The sequence below is a fragment of the Salvelinus namaycush genome, chromosome 18, assembly GCF_016432855.1.
Source record: "Salvelinus namaycush isolate Seneca chromosome 18, SaNama_1.0, whole genome shotgun sequence".
Classification (NCBI taxonomy): domain Eukaryota; kingdom Metazoa; phylum Chordata; class Actinopteri; order Salmoniformes; family Salmonidae; genus Salvelinus; species Salvelinus namaycush.
Window position 1 is genome coordinate 27,264,721 of NC_052324.1, and position 17,290 is coordinate 27,282,010.

Below are 17,290 nucleotides of genomic sequence, written 5' to 3' on the forward strand. Positions count from 1 at the left end.
TTTATGGATTAAATTAAGATTTTGTGTCACTGGCCTACACACAATACCTCATAATGTTGAAGTGGAATTATCTTTTTAGAAATGTTTAATTACAAATGGAATGCTGAAATGTCTTTAGTCAATAAGTATTTAACCCCTTTGCTATGGCAAGCCTAAATAAGTTCAGCAGTAAGAATTTGCTTAGCAATTTTTTTACATTTTAGACATTTAGTAGATGCTCTTATCCAGAGCGGGTAGATTTGCGGGTAGATTTGCTTTTAGCCAAATCCTTTTAGAGCAAGCCAAATAATTTCATGTTTTAAAAGTTATCCTAGATCAGGATTCATTGTTTGAATGTAAGATGCCAATCATTTGATATATTATAATTCAGAAATGTTCACAAGTTGTTCACTGTTTTCACAAGAGACAGACTGACACACATTTTCTGTTTTGACTGAGTTAAGTGCATGCATACAGTGCATGCATACATTTTCGTACTGGTCCCCCTTGGGAATCGAACCCACAACCCTGGCGTTGCCTGTGCCATGCTCTACGAACTGATAATAAGTTGGATTGACTCACTCTTTGTGCAATAATAGTATTTAGCATAATTTTTTAATATCTACCTCATCTCTGTACCCCACACATACAATTATCTGTAAGGTCCCTCAGTCAAGCAGTGAATTTCAACCACATATTCAACCAAAAAGATCAGGGACGTTTTCCAATGCCTCGCAAAGAAGGGCACCTATTGGTAGATGGGTAAAAAAAACAGATATTGAATTTCTGTTTGAGCATGGTGAAGTTATTAATTACTCTTTGTATAGTGTCTCAATACACCCAGTCACAACAAAGATACAGGCGTCCTTCCTAACTCAGAGGAAGGAAGCCGCTCGGGGATTTCACCATGAGGCCAATGGTGACTTTAAAACAGTTACAGAGTTTAATGGCTGTGATAGGAGAAAACTGAGGATGGATCAACAACATTGTAGTTACTCAACAATACTAACCTAAATTATACAGTGAAAAGAAGGAAGCCTGTACAGAATAAAAATATTCCAAAACATGCATCCTGTTTGCAATAAGGCACTAAAGTAAAACTGCAAAAAATGTTGCAAAGAAATGAACTTTATGTCCTGAATACAAAGCATTATATTTGGGGCAAATCCAACACAACACATCACCGAGTACCACGCTTCATATTTTCAAGTATGGTGTTGACTATGTCATGTTCTGTATTTCATTTTCAATAAATTAGCTAACATTTCTAAAAACATGTTTTCTCTTTGTCTTTATGGGGTATTGTGTGTATATTTCATCCAATATATTTCATTCATTTTGAATTCAGGCTGTAACACAACAAAATGTGGAATAAGTCAAGGGGTATGAATAGTTTCTGAAGGCACTGTACAGACGTCAATGAAGCAGAGAAGTGCACCATTGTGACTAACTAGCTAGGGCTTTCCTTGATTGTCAGTCTGTGTGATTTCTTCAGGGTAAAGGATGTGTTGTGCTGGCAATCTATTGGCACTATAAAGGCCTCTCAGGAGTCAAGTGTGCATCCCTCATGTGCCACTGCCAGGGTACTGTTCCCCAGGGAGTGTACAGGCCTTCTGTGTTTGATGGATAGAGCCTTCCAGTATACTGTACTGTACATGGACTCATAATCAGCGTCACCCTAAAAAAAGCTCTGGTGTCTTGGTGCAGTATTAATGCATGCACTCTCTCTCTGATACTGACCTTGTAGAGAGCTCTCTTCATCTTGGAGAGGGTGAGTGAGGTTACTGCCGGTTACCCAACTGACCGTCTATGAGCCATTCAACCCTATTAGTGGACTGACTCTGTGGAGAGAGCTGCTGAGAGAGAGGGTTGTGGGCGTCTTGCAGTTGCATGAATAATCGAGTGCTAAAATACAAAACCACTTCCATCTGGTCAGACATTGCAGAGACAAGATGTTGTCAGGTTGTCAGGCAGTCAGGGCCGGGTATAGACTTTTGGAGGCTTGAAGCAAGATTTGGTTGGGGGGCCCCCACACCTCACTGCAAAATATTTTAGTGCCCCCCCCCCCCTTTTGACAGTCGAGAGAAACATACATTTCCTGCAAATTCTACACATGGGGCGGAGAGAGAACTTCTATTTTATAACAAATTTCATGCAATTCTATCCAGTTTGCAATGGGATGGAGAGATATTTTATGCAGTATTAACGCTAGTTTCCTGCAATTCTACACATTTTGTAATAATTTATGCCATGTTAAGATGATATCGGAGTGAAAATGACTAACAAAATCAAGTGACTTGCATGCCCAGTCGGTATCTGACATGGCTAATTGCGTGACTGTCATTGACTGACATAACAAGAGAAAACAGCTGATGCACAACCAAATTTAGAAATTGCAACTGGTGTATTCTTATATACTTACTCTCAATAGTAAGTTCCAAAATAAATCTCTCTCTCTCTATATATATATTATCTATAAGCTTTTGTTGCTTATGCCTGGAACCAGCCCTGTGGGCAGTAACCACCACCACCACCCCCACCCCCCACTAGAAGCCCTGAGAGTCTCGTTGCATTAGTTGCAACCAATGCTGAACATTTTTGTGCAAGCCTGAGCCTCTCTTTTATTAATGATGATATTAACATTACCCCCTCTATTTCCTTTTCACTAGGGGCTACCTGTATTCAGGCCTAGAGTTTGGGGCGGAGTGCTACTGTGGCCACAAGATCCAGGCCCCCAATGCATCTGAGAGTGAATGCAACATGGAGTGTAAGGGCGAGAAGGGCAACCTGTGTGGAGGGGCCAACCGCCTGTCAATCTACAGACTGGAGCTGAGCCAGGAGTCAGCGCGCCGCTGTGAGTTTCAACCACCTATCACCACAATGCAAGCTGTCTGTTTATCCATGTAACCCTCTGAGGGGAAATGGATATGGCGTGAGCTGCGGTGGGACGGGGCGTTGAGTGTGAAGGGATGTTCAGAGGCCACAGGGGAGGGTGCTCCTCCTCCCTCCCCACCCCTTCTTTGTCTCCTAAGATCATAGCCACCAGTGTGCAATCTTTGGCAGTATATCTATTTCTCAGGGAAGAGGCTCCAAGCTTGTTTATATTCAGAGTTACAATAACAACATTGTGATTGTTGTTATTTCTCTTTTTACCTGTCTGCCTAAGCAGATTGCAGATCTGGTTCTCATGGCCTTGGGCTAATATATATACTGAACAAAAATATAAACACAGCATGCAACAACTTCAAAGTTTTGAATGAGTTGCAGTTCATATGAGGAAATCAATGTCCTTAGGCCCTAATATATGGATTTCAAATGACTGGGAATAGAGATATGCATCTGTTTGTCACAGATACCTTAAAAAAAGCTAGGTGCATGGATCAGAAAACCAGTCAGTATCTGGTGTGACCACCATTTGCCTCATGCATTCCAACATATCTCCTTTGCACAGAGTTGATCAGACTGTGTGAAGTTGCTGGATATTCTTTATTTAACTAGGCAAGTCAGTTAAGAACAAATTCTTATTCACAATGACAGCCTAGGAACAATGGGTTAACTGCCATGTTCAGGGGTAGAACGACAGATTTGTACATTGTCAGCTCAGGGATTCAATCTAGCAACCTTTTGGTTACTGGCCCAATGCTCTAACCACTAGGCTACCTGTCATGGTTACATGTGCTATGAGGTTGTGAGGCTGGTTGGAGGTTCTGACAAATTCTCTAAAATTAAGTAATTCCCCGGCAACAGCTCTGGTGGACATTTCTGTGGTCAGCATGCCAATTGCACATTTCCTCAACACTTGAGATATCTGTGGCATTGTGTTGTGTGACAAAACTGCACATTTTAGAGTGGCCTTTTATTGTCCCTAGCACAAGGTGCAACTGTGTAATGATCATGCTGTTTAATCAGATTCTTGATATGCCACAACTGTCAGGTGTCTGGATTATCTTGGCAAAGGAGAAATGCTCACTAACAGGGATGTAAACAAATTTGTGAAGAAAATGTAAGAGAAATAAACATTGTGTAGCATATGGAATATTTCTGCGATCTTTTATTTCAGCTCAGGAAACATGGGACCAACACCTTACATGTTGCGTTTGTATTTTTTTCCTGTATACTGTAGTTGCGTGACAAACTAGCACAGGAAGCTCCAATGAAGCATTTCATTACCAAAGAAGGAAATGGTTTCTTATGTGAGTGATGGCAAGAGGAGGAGATAGAGGAAGACCTAAAGAAGGTGGGAGGAGGGAGTGAGAAACTGAGAGATGGGGGGAGAGAGGGAGAAAGAGAGACAGAGAGAGAGAGAGACAGAGAGAGAGAGATTGAAAGCATAAGACAAAATATAAAAAGTGAGAGAAAGTAATAAAAAGAGTGGTTGTCTCTCCTCCCCTGTATGCAGCTGTGAGAGTTCTGGAGGCAGGAGTCACATCTAAAATACATTTAGTCCCTCACACACTATGACTAACTCCTCCAGGTCTCCAACACACGGACCACCTGCCATGGAAAATATATTGGCTGTAGTGCCCTGCTGTCTGTACATACCAATGAGTGTTCTCACCTCTCTTGGTGCATAACCTACAGACAGCTCACTTCCCTGTTATTTGCTGTTTTACAGTATGACTAGGCCTGTTATTTGCTGTTTTGCAGTATGGCTGGGCCTGTTATTTGCTGATTTACAGTATGGCTGGGCCTGTTATTTACTGTTTTACAGTATGACTAGGCCTGTTATTTGCTGTTTTGCAGTATGGCTGGGCCTGTTATTTGCTGATTTACAGTATGGCTGGGCCTGTTATTTACTGTTTTACAGTATGGCTGGGCCTGTTATTTGCTGATTTACAGTATGGCTGGGCCTGTTATTTGCTGTTCTACAGTATGGCTGGGCCTGTTATTTGCTGTTTTACAGTATGGCTGGGCCTGTTTTTTTGCTGTTTTACAGTATGGCTGGGTGTGTTATTTGCTGTTTTACAGTATGGCTGGGCCTGTTTTTTTGCTGTTCTACAGTATGGCTGGGCTTGTTTTTTGCAGTTTTACAGTATGGCTGGGCCTGTTTTTTGCTGTTTTACCGTATGGCTGGGCCTGTTTTTTGCTGGTCTACAGTATGGCTGGGCCTGTTTTTGCTGGTCTACAGTATGGCTGGGCCTGTTATTTGCTGTTTTACAGTATGGCTGGGCCTGTTTTTTTGCTGTTCTACAGTATGGCTGGGCTTGTTTTTTGCAGTTTTACAGTATGGCTGGGCCTGTTTTTTGCTGTTTTACCGTATGGCTGGGCCTGTTATTTGCTGTTTTACAGTATGGCTGGGCCTGTTTTTTTGCTGTTCTACAGTATGGCTGGGCTTGTTTTTTGCAGTTTTACAGTATGGCTGGGCCTGTTTTTTGCTGTTTTACCGTATGGCTGGGCCTGTTATTTGCTGTTCTACAGTATGGCTGGACCTGTTATTTGCTGTTCTACAGTATGGCTGGGCCTGTTATTTGCTGTTTTACAGTATGGCTGGGCCTGTTATTTGCTGGTCTACAGTATGGCTGGGCCTGTTTTTTGCTGTTCTACAGTATGGCTGGGCCTGTTATTTGCTGTTTTACAGTATGGCTGGGCCTGTTTTTTGCTGTTCTACAGTATGGCTGGGCCTGTTATTTGCTGATTTACAGTATGGCTGGGCCTGTTATTTACTGTTTTACAGTATGGCTGGGCCTGTTATGTGCTGATTTACAGTATGGCTGGGCCTGTTATTTGCTGTTCTACAGTATGGCTGGGCCTGTTATTTGCTGTTTTACAGTATGGCTGGGCCTGTTTTTTTGCTGTTTTACAGTATGGCTGGGTGTGTTATTTGCTGTTTTACAGTATGGCTGGGCCTGTTTTTTTGCTGTTCTACAGTATGGCTGGGCTTGTTTTTTGCAGTTTTACAGTATGGCTGGGCCTGTTTTTTGCTGTTTTACCGTATGGCTGGGCCTGTTTTTTGCTGGTCTACAGTATGGCTGGGCCTGTTTTTGCTGGTCTACAGTATGGCTGGGCCTGTTATTTGCTGTTTTACAGTATGGCTGGGCCTGTTTTTTTGCTGTTCTACAGTATGGCTGGGCTTGTTTTTTGCAGTTTTACAGTATGGCTGGGCCTGTTTTTTGCTGTTTTACCGTATGGCTGGGCCTGTTATTTGCTGTTTTACAGTATGGCTGGACCTGTTTTTTTGCTGTTCTACAGTATGGCTGGACCTGTTATTTGCTGTTCTACAGTATGGCTGGGCCTGTTATTTGCTGTTTTACAGTATGGCTGGGCCTGTTATTTGCTGGTCTACAGTATGGCTGGGCCTGTTTTTTGCTGTTCTACAGTATGGCTGGGCCTGTTATTTGCTGTTTTACAGTATGGCTGGGCCTGTTTTTTGCTGTTCTACAGTATGGCTGGGACTGTTTTTTGCTGTTTTACAGTATGGCTGGACCTGTATTTAGCTGTTTTACAGTATGGCTGGGCCTGTTTTTTGCTGTTCTACAGAATGGCTGGGCCTGTTTTTTGCTGTTCTACAGAATGGCTGGGCCTGTTTTTTGCTGTTCTACACTATGGCTGGGCCTGTTTTTTTGCTGTTCTACACTATGGCTAGGCCTGTTTTTTGCTGTTTTACAGTATGGCTGGGCCTGTTATTTGCTGTTTTACAGTATGGCTGGACCTGTTTTTTTACTGTTCTACAGTATGGCTGGGCCTGTTTTTAGCTGTTTTACAGTATGGCTGGGCCTGTTTTTTGCTGTTCTACAGTATGGCTGGGCCTATTTTTTGCTGTTCTACAGTATGGCTGGGCCTGTTTTTTTGCTGGTCTACAGTATGGCTGGGCCTGTTTTTTGCTGGTCTACAGTATGGCTGGGCCTGTTTTTTGCTGGTCTACAGTATGGCTGGGCCTGTTATTTGCTGGTCTACAGTATGGGTGGGCCTGTTTTTTGCTGGTCTACAGTATGGCTGGACCTGTTTTTTGCTGTTTTACAGTATGGCTGGGCCTGTATTTAGCTGTTTTAAAGTATGGCTGGGCGTGTTATATGCTGGTCTACAGTATGGCTGGGCCTGTTTTTTGCTGTTTTACAGTATGGCTGGGCCTGTATTTAGCTGTTTTACAGTATGGCTGGGCCTGTATTTAGCTGTTTTACAGTATGGCTGGGCGTGTTATATGCTGGTCTACAGTATGGCTGGGCCTGTTTTTTGCTGTTCTACAGAATGGCTGGGCCTGTTTTTTGCTGTTCTACACTATGGCTGGGCCTGTTTTTGCTGTTCTACAGTATGGCTGGGCCTGTTTTTTGCTGTTCTACAGTATGGCTGGGCCTATTTTTTGCTGTTCTACAGTATGGCTGGGCCTGTTTTTTTGCTGGTCTACAGTATGGCTGGGCCTGTTTTTTGCTGGTCTACAGTATGGCTGGGCCTGTTTTTTGCTGGTCTACAGTATGGCTGGGCCTGTTATTTGCTGGTCTACAGTATGGGTGGGCCTGTTTTTTGCTGGTCTACAGTATGGCTGGGCCTGTTTTTTGCTGTTTTACAGTATGGCTGGGCCTGTATTTAGCTGTTTTAAAGTATGGCTGGGCGTGTTATATGCTGGTCTACAGTATGGCTGGGCCTGTTTTTTGCTGTTTTACAGTATGGCTGGGCCTGTATTTAGCTGTTTTACAGTATGGCTAGGCGTGTTATATGCTGGTCTACAGTATGGCTGGGCCTGTTTTTTGCTGTTCTACAGAATGGCTGGGCCTGTTTTTTGCTGTTTTACAGTATGGCTGGGCCTGTTTTTTGCTGTTTTACAGTATGGCTGGACCTGTTTTTTTGCTGTTTTACAGTATGGCTGGGCCTGTTTTTTGCTGTTTTACAGTATGGCTGGGCCTGTTATTTGCTGTTTTACAGTATGGCTGGACCTGTTTTTTTACTGTTCTACAGTATGGCTGGGCCTATTTTTTGCTGGTCTACAGTATGGGTGGGCCTGTTTTTTGCTGGTCTACAGTATGGCTGGGCCTGTTTTTTGCTGTTTTACAGTATGGCTGGGCCTGTATTTAGCTGTTTTAAAGTATGGCTGGGCGTGTTATATGCTGGTCTACAGTATGGCTGGGCCTGTTTTTTGCTGTTTTACAGTATGGCTGGGCCTGTATTTAGCTGTTTTACAGTATGGCTAGGCGTGTTATATGCTGGTCTACAGTATGGCTGGGCCTGTTTTTTGCTGTTCTACAGAATGGCTGGGCCTGTTTTTTGCTGTTTTACAGTATGGCTGGGCCTGTTTTTTGCTGTTTTACAGTATGGCTGGACCTGTTTTTTTGCTGTTTTACAGTATGGCTGGGCCTGTTTTTTGCTGTTTTACAGTATGGCTGGGCCTGTTATTTGCTGTTTTACAGTATGGCTGGACCTGTTTTTTTACTGTTCTACAGTATGGCTGGGCCTATTTTTTGCTGTTCTACAGTATGGCTGGACCTGTTTTTTTACTGTTCTACAGTATGGTTGGGCCTATTTTTTGCTGTTCTACAGTATGGCTGGGCGTGTTTTTTTGCTGTTCTACAGTATGGCTGGGCCTATTTTTTGCTGTTCTACAGTATGGCTGGGCCTGTTGTTTTGCTGTTCTACAGTATGGCTGGGCCTGTTTTTTGCTGGTCTACAGTATAGCTGGGCCTGTTTTTTGCTGGTCTACAGTATGGCTGGGCCTGTTTTTTGCTGGTCTACAGTATGGCTGGGCCTGTTTTTTGCTGTTCTACAGTATGGCTGAGCCTGTTTTTTGCTGTTCTAAAGTATGGCTGGGCCTGTTTTTTGCTGGTCTACAGTATGGCTGGGCCTGTTATTTGCTGGTCTACAGTATGGCTGGGCCTGTATTTAGCTGTTTTAAAGTATGGCTGGGCGTGTTATATGCTGGTCTACAGTATGGCTGGGCCTGTTTTTTGCTGTTTTACAGTATGGCTGGGCCTTTATTTAGCTGTTTTACAGTATGGCTGGGCCTGTATTTAGCTGTTTTACAGTATGGCTGGGCGTGTTATATGCTGGTCTACAGTATGGCTGGGCCTGTTTTTTGCTGTTCTACAGAATGGCTGGGCCTGTTTTTTGCTGTTCTACACTATGGCTGGGCCTGTTTTTGCTGTTCTACAGTATGGCTGGGCCTGTTTTTTGCTGTTCTACAGTATGGCTGGGCCTATTTTTTGCTGTTCTACAGTATGGCTGGGCCTGTTTTTTTGCTGGTCTACAGTATGGCTGGGCCTGTTTTTTGCTGGTCTACAGTATGGCTGGGCCTGTTTTTTGCTGGTCTACAGTATGGCTGGGCCTGTTATTTGCTGGTCTACAGTATGGGTGGGCCTGTTTTTTGCTGGTCTACAGTATGGCTGGGCCTGTTTTTTGCTGTTTTACAGTATGGCTGGGCCTGTTATTTAGCTGTTTTAAAGTATGGCTGGGCGTGTTATATGCTGGTCTACAGTATGGCTGGGCCTGTTTTTTGCTGTTTTACAGTATGGCTGGGCCTGTATTTAGCTGTTTTACAGTATGGCTAGGCGTGTTATATGCTGGTCTACAGTATGGCTGGGCCTGTTTTTTGCTGTTCTACAGAATGGCTGGGCCTGTTTTTTGCTGTTCTACACTATGGCTGGGCCTGTTTTTGCTGTTCTACAGTATGGCTGGGCCTGTTTTTTGCTGTTTTACAGTATGGCTGGGCCTGTTTTTTGCTGTTTTACAGTATGGCTGGACCTGTTTTTTTGCTGTTTTACAGTATGGCTGGGCCTGTTTTTTGCTGTTTTACAGTATGGCTGGGCCTGTTATTTGCTGTTTTACAGTATGGCTGGACCTGTTTTTTTACTGTTCTACAGTATGGCTGGGCCTATTTTTTGCTGTTCTACAGTATGGCTGGACCTGTTTTTTTACTGTTCTACAGTATGGCTGGGCCTATTTTTTGCTGTTCTACAGTATGGCTGGGCGTGTTTTTTTGCTGTTCTACAGTATGGCTGGGCCTATTTTTTGCTGTTCTACAGTATGGCTGGGCCTGTTGTTTTGCTGTTCTACAGTATGGCTGGGCCTGTTTTTTGCTGGTCTACAGTATAGCTGGGCCTGTTTTTTGCTGGTCTACAGTATGGCTGGGCCTGTTTTTTGCTGGTCTACAGTATGGCTGGGCCTGTTTTTTGCTGTTCTACAGTATGGCTGAGCCTGTTTTTTGCTGTTCTAAAGTATGGCTGGGCCTGTTTTTTGCTGGTCTACAGTATGGCTGGGCCTGTTATTTGCTGGTCTACAGTATGGCTGGGCCTGTTATTTGCTGTTTTATTGTACGGCTGGGCCTGTTGTTTGCTGTTTTATAGTATGGCTGGGCCTGTTTTTTGCTGTTCTACGGTATGGCTGGGCCTGTTTTTTGTATGGCTGGGCCTGTTTGCTGTTCTACAGTATGGCTGGGCCTGTGTGCACTGTGGTTGCCCATAGGGACAGTCTGGGGAGGAAGGTTGTTGAGACAGCCAGTGCAGGAGAGCCAGGCAGTTCCTGGTGTGATGGTAACGGCTCAGGGCAGGCCGCTGCTGGGTCAGGGCCTCATGCTCTGTGTTAGGTTCCTAGCAAGGCCAAGGGAGAGGTTGATGGATACTATAGGGGTCAAACTGAAAGCTTTGTTCAGTCAGAACACACATGAAAATCGGTTAGTGATCGATACTAATCTAGTATGTTGCGTTTCTCCTTGGTTCAGATGGGAGTGCCATCTTTAAGGGGTGCTTCCACAGACCTGACAACGTCACCCTGGCCCTGCCCATCAGCGCTGTCATCCAGAACATGTCAGTGGAGAAGTGTGTGGACTTTTGCACAGAGAAGGTGAGGGAAATGTACATGTTGTGAAGTCAGATTTTGATGTCTGTTTGCTTGTTTGCTGAGAAAGAGAGAGAGATTAGCTGTGTTCGAATACCCATACTAACATACTGTATACTACATACTTAATGAGTATATACTACATCGTATATACTATTAGTTAATTTTATTAAACTGTAAACGAACATTATCCTTTCAAATGTGCTACTAGGGCTGCGTTTCAAACTCATAAGACACACCCTCCTCCACTTACCCTCGCCTTTTGCTCTTGGGGGAATCCCCATGGCCATCTTTGTCGTTTGTCCAAATGATAAGCCAAGCAAGGGAAGTTGGCAACGTAAGCCCCTCAGCCCTCGTTTTTGATTGAATTTGCGAGTGTACAATTATGTTCACTCCCGGCCTGAAACGCCCCATAATTCAATTCGCGATGATTGTACATCCGCTAAGAAAAGTCAGCCAAAACTTAAAACCAACATTAATATGGAGTCAACACACAAGTGTAAGTAAAAACGAATGCAAATAAGTTAGAAATTGTGCTACTAATGCACATGATGACTCAAACATGTAACAAAAGTAATGATGTTTTTGTTTAGTTAGCTTTTGGAAACGTTAACTTGCGCACATAACATTCCTTGACTTATACATTGTAATTTCCGATTTACCTGATATAATAGGATGGCAAACATTCGATGTCTGCGAATGCATTGTCTATGAAATGCAATCATAATTGACTGTAGCGCATATAAGGCACACACACAACAGTTCCATGATGACTGAAAACACAACCGTGGGATGAACGAGTGACACATTTCCGTGCAAGAGTGGTCCATTTAAAATTAATTAATTATTTTATCGCCCCATGCCCTGCAAATGTCAACTCGTCAGACATCATGAAACAAACATCAGACGTGTCCACTTAATTTGAGGGCTGAGGGGAGAGGGTGTGTCTTTTAAGTGTTTGGAATGCAACCTAGCGCTTCGCCTGTCTACCGGAAGTTGATGCTGTTGCTATGCAACCTCTTGCTAGCTTGTTAGCGTAACAAATTACTAGCTAGACATTTTACGACTTCGGGTCTGTTCTTAAATTCAATTTGGAGTGCCAGTTGGCCCTGAGTGCGCTTGTAAATTCAGTGTGTTGTCAAAATGTCAGTTTGTAAATTGAGAGCGCACACTGGACGCTCTGGCCGAGGAGTAGAGTTGACCAGAGCACTCTGGCCTCACAACCGCTGTCAAGCAGAGGGATCCGGATGGGCCAGCACGGGAGCCGAGGTAAACAGAGCCCTTAGGTGCCCAAAAGCCCTGTCCGCCTCAGCTGCCCACTGCAAACGCACAGGACCCCCCTTCAGCAGTGAGGTAATGGGAGCAGCCACCTGGCCAAAACCCCGGATAGATCTCCGGTAGTAATTGGCAAACACTAAAAACCACTGCACCTCCTTTACCGTGGTGGGAGTCGGCCAATTACACACGGCTGAAATGCGGTCACTCTCCATCTCCACCCCTGATGTGGAAATGCGATACCCTAGGAAGGAGACGGTCTGCTGGAAGAACAGGCATTTCTCAGCCTTGACGTACAGGTCATGCTCCAACAGTCGTCCAAGTACCCTTCGCACCAAGGACACATGCTCGGCGCATGTAGCGGAGTATATCAGAATGTCATCGATATACACCACTACACCCTGCCCGTGCAGTTTCCTGAAAATCTCGTCTACAATGGATTGGAAGACTGATGGAGCATTCATCAACCCGTACGGCATGACGAGGTACTCATAATGCCCTGAGGTGGTGCTGAACGCCGTTTTCCACTCGTCTCCCTCCCGGATACGCACCAGGTTGTAAGCGCTCCTGAGATCCAGTTTAGTGAAGAAGCGCGCCACGTGTATTGACTCAATCGCCGTGGCGATGAGAGGTAGCGGGTAACTGTACCTCACCGGGATTTGATTGAGACCTCGATAGTCAATGCACGGGCACAGACCTCCCTCCTCGTTCTTCACGAAAAAGAAAGGAGGAATGTACCCCTGACGCAGGGATTCAGAGACATACAGTAGGGAGAACAAGTATTTGATACACTGTAATCCAGAAAATCACATTGTATGATTTTTAAGTAATTCATTTGCATTTTATTGCATGACATAAGTATTTGATACATCAGAAAAGCAAAACTTAATATTTGGTACAGAAACCTTTGTTTGCAATTACAGAGATCATACGTTTCCTGTAGTTCTTGACCAGGTTTGCACACACTGCAGCAGGGATTTTGGCCCACTCCTCCATACAGACCTCCAGATCCTTCAGGTTTCGGGGCTTTCGCTGGCAATACGGACTTTCAGCTCCCTCCATAGATGTTCTATTGGGTTCAGGTCTGGAGACTGGCTAGGCCAATCCAGGGCCTTGAGATGCTTCTTACGAAGCCACTCCTTAGTTGCCCTGGCTGTGTGTTTCGGGTCATTGTCATGCTGGAAGACCCATCCACGACCCATCTTCAATGCTCTTACTGAGGGAAGGAGGTTGTTGGCCAAGATCTCGCGATACATGGCCCCATCCATCCTCCCCTCAATACGGTGCAGTTGTCCTGTCCCCTTTGCAGAAAAGCATCCCCAAAGAATGATGTTTCCACCTCCATGCTTCACGGTTGGGATGGTGTTCTTGGGGTTGTACTCATCCTTCTTCTTCCTCCAAACACAGCGAGTGGAGTTTAGACCAAAAAGCTCTATTTTTGTCTCATCAGACCACATGACCTTCTCCCATTCCTCCTCTGGATCATCCAGATGGTCATTGGCAAACTTCAGACGGGCCTGGACATGCGCTGGCTTGAGCAGGGGGACCTTGCGTGCGCTGCAGGATTTTAATCCATGACGGCGTAGTGTGTTACTAATGGTTTTCTTTGAGACTGTGGTCCCAGCTCTCTTCGGGTCATTGACCAGGTCCTGCCGTGTAGTTCTGGGCTGATCCCTCACCTTCCTCATGATCATTGATGCCCCACGAGGTGAGATCTTGCATGGAGCCCCAGACTGAGGGTGATTGACCGTCATCTTGAACTTCTTCCATTTTCTAATAATTGTGCCAACAGTTGTTGCCTTCTCACCAAGCTGCTTGCCTATTGTCCTGTAGCCCGTCCCAGCCTTGTGCAGGTCTACAATTTTATCCCTGATGTCCTTGCACAGCTCTCTGGTCTTGGCCATTGTGGAGAGGTTGAAGTCTGTTTGATTGAGTGTGTGGACAGGTGTCTTTTATACAGGTAACGAGTTCAAACAGGTGCAGTTAATACAGGTAATGAGTGGAGAACAGGAGGGCTTCTTAAATAAAAACTAACAGGTCTGTGAGCCGGAATTCTTACTGGTTGGTAGGTGATCAAATACTTATGTCATGCAATAAAATGCAAATTAATTACTTAAAAATCATACAATGTGATTTTCTGGATTTTTGTTTTAGATTCCGTCTCTCACAGTTGAAGTGTACCTATGATAAAAATGACAGACCTCTACATGCTTTGTAAGTAGGAAAACCTGCAAAATCGGCAGTGTATCAAATACTTGTTCTCCCCACTGTATGTCTCCATAGCCACCGTCTCCGCTTGCGACAGGGGATCCACGTGACTCCTGGGAAGTGCAGCGTCTACCATGAGATTTAACGCACAATCCCCCCGTCGATGTGGTGGTAATTGAGTCGCCTTCTTTTTGGAGAAGGCGAGAGCCAAATCGGCATATTCTGGGGGGATGTGTACGGTGGAGACCTGGTCCGGACTTTCCACCGTGGCAGCACCAACGGAAACCCCTACACACCTCCCCGAGCACTATCGCGACCACCCTGTTAGAGCCCTCTGTTGCCATGAAATGGTGGGGTCATGACGAGCCAACCAGGGAAGGCCTAGTATCACGAGAAACGCAGGAGAGTCAATGAGGAAGAGACTGACTCTCTCCTTGTGACTCCCCCGCGTCACCATGGCCAGGGAGATGGTGGCTTCCCTGATTAACCCGGACCCTAATGTCGACTACCCGGACCCTAACCCGGACCCTAATGTCGACCCTAATGTCGACTATCCAGAGCGTGTACCGGGAAAGGTCTAACCACAGGAACAATGGGAATCCCTAAACTAAGGGCGAACACTCTGTTGATAAAATTCCCAGCCGCGCCTGAATCGACGAGCGCCTTATGCTGGGAATGCGGGGAAAACTCAGGAAAACAAACATGAACAAACAGGTGGTTAACAGAGGGCTCTGGATGAGAGTGGTGCCTACTCACCTGGGGTGATGCCAGAGAGCCCTGCCTGCTGCCTCGACTCCCAGAGGGACCAACCTGGCACCGACCGGCAGAGTGCCCTCTGCGGCAACAGATGGTGCACGTGAAGGCCCCCCCTCCAGCCTCCCTAAGTGCAGCCTCTCCCAGCTCCATGGGCACCGGAGCGGGGGTGCTGGAAGATGGAACCAACAGAGCCCTCTCTGGACGTCCGCTGGTGACCAGCAGGTTATCCAACCGGATGGACAGATCCACCAGTTGGTCAAAGGTGATGGTGGCATCCCTGCAGGCCAGCTCCCGCCGGACGTCCTCGCGCAGGCTGCATCGATAGTGGTCGATAAGGGCCCTGTCTTTCCATCCGGCCAAAGTCCGGAATTCGAGGGCGAACTCCTGGGCACTCCTCGTCACCTGCCTCAGGTGGAAGAGCCGCTCCCCCCACTGCTCTAACGTCGGGCGGGTGGTCAAAGCGGCGGGTGAAATCTTCGAAGTGGTCCAACGCCACATCTCCTTCTCCCCACACGCCATTTGCCCACTCCAGAGCTCTCCCTGAAAGGCATGAGATGAGGGCAGACACCCTCTCCCTTCCCGAGGGAGCTGGGTGAACGGTGGCCAGGTGTAGGTCCAGCTGTAATAGGAACCCCTGGCACCGTGCTGCCGTCCCTTCATTCTCCCTGGGAAGGGAGAGAAGCAACCCACTGGGATCGGATCCAGGAGGGACGGGTAGAGATACCCCTGGTTGTGCTGGTCGAGGCGCTGGAGAGACTCCCTGTCTCTCCCAGCGGTCCATGGTCTGGACAACGCGATCCATCGTGGCGCCGAGATGTTGCAGCATCGCAGAGTGTTCTCGGACGCGTTCCTCGACTCCTCTAACCGGGGTACCTGCTCCTGCTGACTCCATGGGTGGTGTGGAATTCTGTCACGGGTGTGCGTACTGGTAGCGAAGTCAGGTGCAGGAGAGCAGAGAGTTGTGAACAGGCGCACACTTTATTTAGGCAGGAGCAAACAGCAGACGGACGCAACTGCGTCAAAACCTCCAGCAAAAATGGCAAAAGTGCAAAGCGCGAAAACAGTCACAAAAGCTATAGTTACCAAATAAACATACTTCGTGAAATAAACACGGAACATGGAAAACCAGCCTGGACAAGACAAAACAAATGGAACAATGAAAAATGGAGCGGCGATGGCTAGAAGGCCGGTGACATCGACCGCCGAACGCCGCCCGAACAAGGAGAGGAGCCGACTTCGGTGGAAGTCGTGACATATCCGCTCTCGTCGGACTTCGGCTGCATATTTTCCGCCATTTTCTTCAAATCTGAAAATGTATGAAGCCACGCCCATTTCCTGAAAAATTGCATTATGCACAGAAATAGTGACCACTGCATGTATACTTCGTATTTTGGCGAATTTAGTATGTCATCCGGGAACTTTTGGCATACTAACTATATCCATACTATGACCAATAAGCATACTATATACTCAATTTACGTCACAAATAGTATGGCTAGTGCGGTTAGTATGAGTATTCGACACAGCTATAGTGTTGTGTGCAAGTGTATCATATGCATATATCTTTCTCCCTCTGACATCCCTCTACTCCCTCCTTCCTGCCCTCAAGGAGCTGTCCCTAGCGGTCCTGGCTGGAGACAGGTGTCTCTGTGGGTTCCCCACCCCCCACTTCTCCCTCCATGAGATGGAGGATGAGGAAATGTGCATGCACCGCTGCCATGGTGAAGAGTTTGAGAGCTGTGGGAATGACAAGTACTTTGTGGTGTACCAGACACAGGTCCAAGGTAAACGATTCACTATGTGCCACTGACCTCATCATTCTAAGCCCTCTCTAGTTGTAATGACTGGATACAACTACATCAATTACCATTACCAATGTCATTCATATTAAAGGATGGATTTCCATAGATTTGTATTGATGCTCTTTGAGTAGAAGAGATTGGCAGAGTGCTGAAAGTGGTACAGGAGTGGCAGTATTTCTGACCATGGGCCGGTGTTGGGAGGGTGTTCTTGTGAAACGGCTAGCTCACTTATTTCACACCATCACCCCCCATCCCCCACGTGGCTGTTTTATCACACTTCTGCAGATGGCTGCTCAGATAGGCTGTGAGCAATGCAGCCTTAGTGCTGTAGCAACTCTAATTACATTCAGAAGCAGAAATAGAGGCTCAAATAAACCGTGTACAACAACAACCTGGTCTGGACCAGTCATATTATAAGGATACCATTAAAAACAACAGTCAATGCAACTCAAAAAAGGAAGCCTACTGTGTAGTTGTTTAAAAAGCTATATATTTAAAACTATTCACTGGCC

The 17,290-nt window shown here is 45.8% G+C and overlaps 1 protein-coding gene across 1 annotated transcript in view; it reads left to right on the plus strand.

The window, feature by feature from the left end:
- Positions 1-17,290, plus strand: part of LOC120062765 (WSC domain-containing protein 2-like) — a 46,745-nt gene that overhangs the window by 17,744 nt on the left and 11,711 nt on the right. The window contains exons 3-5 of the mRNA XM_039012832.1: positions 2,649-2,833; positions 10,622-10,743; positions 16,586-16,760. Of these exons, the coding sequence (XP_038868760.1) occupies positions 2,649-2,833; positions 10,622-10,743; positions 16,586-16,760 (482 nt within the window). The remainder of the gene's footprint in view (positions 1-2,648; positions 2,834-10,621; positions 10,744-16,585; positions 16,761-17,290) is intronic.